This window comes from Aedes aegypti, chromosome 3 (assembly GCF_002204515.2).
Source record: "Aedes aegypti strain LVP_AGWG chromosome 3, AaegL5.0 Primary Assembly, whole genome shotgun sequence".
Classification (NCBI taxonomy): domain Eukaryota; kingdom Metazoa; phylum Arthropoda; class Insecta; order Diptera; family Culicidae; genus Aedes; species Aedes aegypti.
The window spans coordinates 176,886,951-176,893,683 of record NC_035109.1 but is presented as its reverse complement, the minus strand read 5'-3'; the positions used below and the strand labels follow the sequence as shown (position 1 = coordinate 176,893,683).

The following is a 6,733-nucleotide window of genomic DNA, read 5'->3' as shown; positions in this document are numbered from 1 at the left end:
GCCGGAAGTATTTTTCAGCCGATTTCAATTTAGTGTGTATGAGTGGTGGCGAAAAGTCTCGTTCTCGGTTTTTGCGTTTCTCACGAGAGAGGATCGTCGTTCGTTGCTCAGTTTATGGTGTAGTGATCTGGTAGTGATGCATACAAAAGGAAACTCGCGGCGAATATTTACAACCTGTACGTTTGTCTATGTGTGTGTGTGTTCCGAATCTACGGGACGCTCGCCAAACGGTGAGGCCATAGTAACGCGTCTGCGTCCGCGAACGCGATGCGATCAAAGGATTTCCTGTTGTTGATATTCTGCTTTGCGGGCTCGCACACGCGGACGCGTCGCTCGACGCGTTTACTATGGCAGCGCCCAAAGAAAAGTCGTCAGTCACTCACGGCAGATCGCATCCTCATCTCTCGCCGACGAGATTTGGATTTACGCGTTTTCACCTCGCGAGTTTTTTGGCAGCTTGCGCTACTGCTTTGCAATGGTGAAGAAAAGTGTGATTCGTACGTGTTGAAGGTTGATTGAAAATATTCCAAGCTGCATTTTAACAACACTGGGCATTTCTCTTCGGTCTCGATTGATTGTGATTTTTAACTATCGGGTGTCGTACGTATATCAAAAGTATTATTACTGAATTCTGCGGTAACGGGAAAATGAATCTTTTGGCGGATGGTGGTGATGAGAATTTTCGGTGACGATTGCTTCCCAGCCTACTGTTTGCGGTGCGTGTCAGTGAAATGAATGGAAAAAGTGTAGCGAAAAACAGAAGAAATTAAAGAAGCGTGAAATGGAATGATCGATTTTACCCATCGTATTTATTATTGTGATAAAGAATTCAAGCTAAAAAGTGCGATTGCCTAATCGTTGAGAAGTTTAGGGGAAAATAAATTATTGCTGGCGATTGTCGTCGGAAAGTGATGCCGAATAGTGTGTGTCACCGAAGATTTTGCAGCGGCTCCTCTCCTCATACGGGTAAAGAAGAAAATGAAATAAAAGCCGATGCCGCCATTTTATTTCACATCACACACTCTTCAATATTATTCGCTCGGTCGGCGGGTTGTCGCAGTGGTGCGGCGCACAGTGGCGGAAACGAATTCAAAACATGGCTACATTATTTCTGCGGTATATGATTCGAATTGATGGGAACAAGTGCCTGTATTTCAATTGGAAAGTACTGCGGCATAGTATTTATTCATGGTCTCATTTTCAATGGCATATTTAAATTGAAAATTTATCAATGTGCCGAAAGAAGCAAAAAAAAAAACATCTCACAGCATAAACAGGCACGAGATAGCAAACAAAACATCCAGTTGAAACACGCATAATTTTCTGTTTGGCAGAAAATATCTCTAGAACCACAATTGCCCATTGCATTGCTCTCTTTCTCTCCTTTGGGAAATGTGAGAACAACAGTGTCAGTACCTGTCAAAGTTGACAGGTGTTGGCACCATTGTTTTCAAGTTTTGTTGAAGAACAAAGGAGAGAGAATTTTGCCGTGTAGTGAAGCTTTGGTTGCACTTAGCATCCTGTTTGCCATGCTATCCGAGTCATAGTGGTGTATGGTGTATGAATATTACTGCAAAAGATATTAAACATGTTAGAGGAATTGAAACTAAGGGTTGGTCATACCGCAACACATCGAATGAAAACTTTAGTTGTTTACTAAACCCTGTTTTGTTCCTCTTGGATGTTCTACAGTTTCGTGCTTTCTGATCAATGATTCTGATTGATTATATATTTGCTTTGAAACTACCAGACGCATTTTTATAGGATACTTAACCCTGATTTATTAGTGTTCTTGGATGAAAAATTTGGCTATAAGCCATTTTACGAGACGTTTCGGAACAGCTGATCGTCGCGACGACGTCAATTGACAGGAGACCTGGGATTAAATCCAGCGTGATTATTAAAAACGCATCATCTTACCAAACGGAGACATGGAGAAAATGACAAAACAGAGATCCAAAAATGGTCGTTACTGCAACATTACACAGTTATTGTATCAACTACCTCTTTGTCACCCATGTTGCACGAGGCACTTTTGTGATAAAAAATATTTTAATAATTTGTCTCCATTTATGTTTTCGCCTGTATAAAAAGCTACGCTAGAAATGCGCACAGTCATCAACCATCATCATCGCGAAAACTGACGACGATGATTGAAAAATCCCAGGTCTCCTGTCATTTGACCTGCTTCGTAAAATGGCTCATTGTGGCCCAAATAGCTCTAGCGATAAACGCACAGTTCAGCAGGACAATGCTGAGGATAGTGGGTTCGAATTCTTCGTAGTCGTGTGGGTAATGCCACTGGGCGTTGCATGTTGTTCCATCGCCAATATGTTTCAACAGGGAAAATCGAACATAGCGTTAGTAGGGCTGGTGACAATGTCACTTTTTAGAAACTTAGACACTTTTCAATGCAAGTCTAAAAACTGTATAATTTAAGCACAGACAAACAGACGTAACACTTAGAACAAATCTCGATCAAAAACATAGTCACGAGGACATGTACGCCCATGCTAAAATCGGTGCGTGTAAACGTCAAACACGAACAAAAACGATACGAGCGCTGCGGGTGGCGGATTAGTTACCTACCATATTTTTGAATCGACTGTTAAAAAGGTGGTCGATGGACAATGATCAGAGTGTGACGTCTGTTTGTCTGTGATTTAAAGTCTCTATCGTCTCTATTATGAAAAAAAAAAACAAGTTGCCTTCAAAGTCATTCCATAGTCTGCTTGCAGCGAGGCTTGCTGTGAAGCTCCAGAGAAACCAGTCATTTTTACACGGCTCTACCACAGGTTCTTCAAACTTTTTTATATTATTCTCGAGTAAAAGATTCAAGATTGTTCTAGTGACTTCCCTTGAGATTCGTACACCAATTCTCCCTTCGATATTTCTAATATCGCTAATAGTTTCCCCAGGGTTTACCATCAAAACTTCCAGAGACTAAGAAAAAATATCCTTTAGATAATTTCCACTAATTGATTTATTTCTCAACTTGCACATACCAACTCAACTCAATTTGCACATACTTTTTTCACTAATTTTCTTCTTATTTCTCCATTTGATTCTAGGAGAACTTGTAAAGATTTCCAAGTAAATAAAAAAAAAATCGTTTCAAAATTTAAAAAAATTAAATTTGTTATGGGATTTTTTTTTATCTAGAAACTACAAGAATTCCAACGCAGAGTTTTCAGTAGGAATTGCTTTCAAAAGTCTCTGACGGATTAATGACAAATTAAAACGTCTTCCAGGAATTATTCAATAACTCGATCTAGGATTTCCCAAGTAGTTTCTCCAGATTTTTTTCTATTGATTTTCCAGCCTTTCATCCTTGGATTACTCATGCCGTTCTTCTGAACATATGATAATCTCGCATAACTTGTGATCTCGCTCCAAAAGCCATTGTTAACCGAGTGTGTAGCTCCTTGTTTCTAAGCAAAAGAATGAACCAGGATGAAAACTATCACCACCGGGAGATAGAGGAGGATCTTCTCTTCTTCGAAGCATTGTTGATTAACGTGTAAATTCATTCGTTTGTTTGGTAACAAGAAGCTACACACTTGGTTACCAATAGGTTTTAGGGCAAGATCGCAAATTATGCGAGTAATGCCGTAAAAGCCATTGGTAACCATGCATGTAGCACGTCGTTTCTGAGCAATGAATGAATAAACATCCAAACCATAACTTTTGGTAGATACAGGATGATCTTCTTTTCATCATAGCGTTTATCAATAACGTGTAAATCCATTCATATACTCAGAAACGAATGAACGATATTATCCTGAAACATGAATCATATTTTCAAGTAGATTTCAACTTATTGGATCTACTTGCCAGGAATAATCCTACAATGGATCGGAATGTTTTCTGTGTTTGCAGTGCACAACATATATATAAACATTGAATGACGGTAACATTTACCACGAGATTAACAGTGTGTTGTAATTAAAAACCCCACATTTTTTAACTTAACTTTTCTCGTGAGCACACGTTGAGAACATGAACACTCCGACCACTTCCATGATTATTAATAGTAAGTTTTGGAAGCTAAAGCTGCTTTTTATAGGCTTTTTCTCCCCAGAAACTCAAAGTACAGTAAAATATTAAGCATATAAGTAACATTGCGTAATAAAATATGAGATTCTTATGCAGTAAATCGATCGCCGTTTCCATGCATATCCTTAGCCTGTCCAAAATACATGATTTTTTTTTGGGTTTAAGATTGTTTCGTCCACTTGCTGAAAGACCAAACAAATTTAGTCATGTTTTGAGTTCATTCTCGCCCACAGTGCGGCGGTGGGTAGCTGCGCTTACACACAACAACCCACACACTCACACGCACACCAACACATTCAAGCAGTCGTCCGTCCGTCGATTCGAAAAGCATTAACGCAAGAAGAAGGAAAAAATTGGGCAGGAGATTTTCACTCGAGTTTAGTGCGGTGAATTCGTGCTGTAAAAGTGGAATTTTCCTGGGAAAAACCATTGCTGGTGAAAGTTTACCGGGTAAGGATTGCCCGTGATGTGAAGTTTCTAACGGGGAAGTGTAATTTCAGGTGTAAAGTTTGAAAATAAATCCGGAGAAAAGTGTTGCTTGGATCGCTGACTTGCACAAATCACGCACACATTGACACGAGGGGAATCGAGAAGAGTGAAAAGCATTTTACGTTGTAAGTCGCGCACACAAACACAAAAACAAGTGCTTGCCGTTTTTTTCTTGACGGGACTTGGCGCTGGTGCCGCGGTTCGAAAACGGTACCAAATTCGCTGCGCCTGGCCTCTCTCTAGTTGTGTTTGAGATTCGTACGTGGATCATCGAATCCGTGTCCGGAACGACGTACGGATGTGTGCGTGTGTATGAGTGCCCCGCGCCGTAGGGTCAAGTGAAGCGCCTGTGTTCTTCACGAAGAGTGGCTTGTGTTGTGCTTAGGCCGTGTTGTTCTTCGCGATTTTCATGTGGATTATCCCCTTTGAAACACAGGTAACTACCCACAATTGCTTTATGATTGTTCAAATTTACCCGACATGCCCAATTTCAATGAAAAATCGGCCTAATGCGAACGAAAATAACAACCGAAGGTTCCTCGCCCCGAACGCAGCTTTCGCAAATGCCGCCCGCCATATTTGGGTTGCACCAAAAGGCAATAAAATGCGAATTCAGCTATCGAAAATTGCATTCCCTCGGCAGGAAAATGATTGCTTTTTATAAATTTTAGGTCGGAAATCATGAAAATCTCATCGGCATTCGACGATCTGTCATATTGCTCCTGAGCTGTCAAAATAGGGAATAACAAATCGTGGTAGGCATTGATTGCAACTACGCGCAGGGTGACTCTGGGATAGCCCCCAGAAGCAAAATTTTCTTTCTTCCTGATTGCTGCTTCGTCTGCTCTCGCTCTCTTTCTCGGTGTGTGTGTGTTTGTCAGCTCGTCACTCAGCAAGACACTCAATCTGGATCGTGGGAAAAGACAGTCGCGATCTCACCTACGAGCGAGTGCTCGGAAACCTCGAATGGTGACGTGTTTGTGTTGGTGTGATTGATCCGGTTATTCATTGAAAGCGAGTAAAACCGAAGATAGTGTTGGTGAATCGCGTCTCGGCGAAGATGACTGTTCGCAGTCGGCTTTCAACTCAGGAACAGCCCGGCCAGTGTTTACAGAACGATGGGGTTTTTGTTAATTTGTGTTTGTAATCAAAACATTAACCTGCAAGTCAAGTTTCGGTAAATCACCTTAATAATTCAAGCATAATTCTTCATTCCGACGTATCTGCAAAAATAAACAAACCAAGATTTGTTTTGCATGGGCTTGACAAACGCATAATCTACATATTGAGCCTACAAAAGTATTCCTAAAACCATTTTTCGATTTTTTGAAATAAATTTCAATTCTGCCCTATGTGCACTTTACTCAGTGTTTTTAATTTGGCTACATACACCCTACGTTTGCAAAGCGACTCAACTGTCAACACTGTTCATGCTAGCACATACACCGTACATATGCTCATAGTAAAGCGACCTATATGCAGAATCAAAACATAAAATTTGAATCAGCAGATACGTCATACCGTTTCCGAATCACTAAACATGTTGGAAATCGAGAAATTGGGATTTCTACAGCTGCAGCTAGCTGACGTGTCGGCAAACTGATGTGGAACATTCGTTCGTATTCGGTTCTAGTCAATATTTCTTACCAATTTTCTCACAAGAACTGTTCTCCATCTACTTTTGTTACTCACGGCTCCGTCCGCGCTCTTGTTAGTCGAGTTGAAATTGGAAACATTCGGAAACCCAATATTCGTTGTAGTTAAAGGTAGAAACTGTCGAATTTATTAACTTTATTAGGTTTTATGGGAATTTGCAAACCGGTGTATGTGCAACTTCAAAATAATACTGGTGTATACGACGTGACGCATGTGAAAAACGAACTGTCAAACCGACGCATCAAGCAAGGTGTATGTATCAATCAAGGTATGGTATCGACGAATCATCATGGTGTATGTGAGCGGCACAAAGCAAAAGGGTTTATTCGATAATTTCACCAGTTTTTCAATCCAATTCAAAACAAATCTGAATTGTTTAATAGTGGTTAGAAACAGTGTTCTTTTCTTCAACTTTTACAAGACACAGCAATAGAAAAAATGTAAAACATTTTAAATAGGATTTAAAATGCTTTACAATATGTTGCATCGCATTTTTCACGATTTCATGCAAATGTTAGATACGCCGATTTGA

General features: G+C 40.2%; 1 protein-coding gene across 12 annotated transcripts in view; it reads left to right on the top strand.

Annotated features, from left to right (window-relative positions):
* The first annotated feature begins 206 nt into the window (after positions 1-206).
* LOC5573606 (bromodomain-containing protein 3) overlaps positions 207-6,733 on the top strand; it is an 87,239-nt gene continuing 80,712 nt past the window's right edge. For 2 of the 12 annotated variants that reach the window (XM_021850521.1, XM_021850523.1), the window contains exons 1-2: positions 207-510; positions 4,557-4,981. In XM_021850521.1, coding sequence (XP_021706213.1) covers positions 4,955-4,981 — 27 coding nt within the window. In that variant the 5' untranslated portion in view covers positions 207-510; positions 4,557-4,954. Of the gene's footprint in view, positions 967-4,357; positions 4,982-5,599; positions 5,723-6,733 lie in introns of those variants that run through there. The other 10 variants (XM_021850516.1, XM_021850522.1, XM_021850520.1 and 7 more) reach the window with 9 other exon arrangements.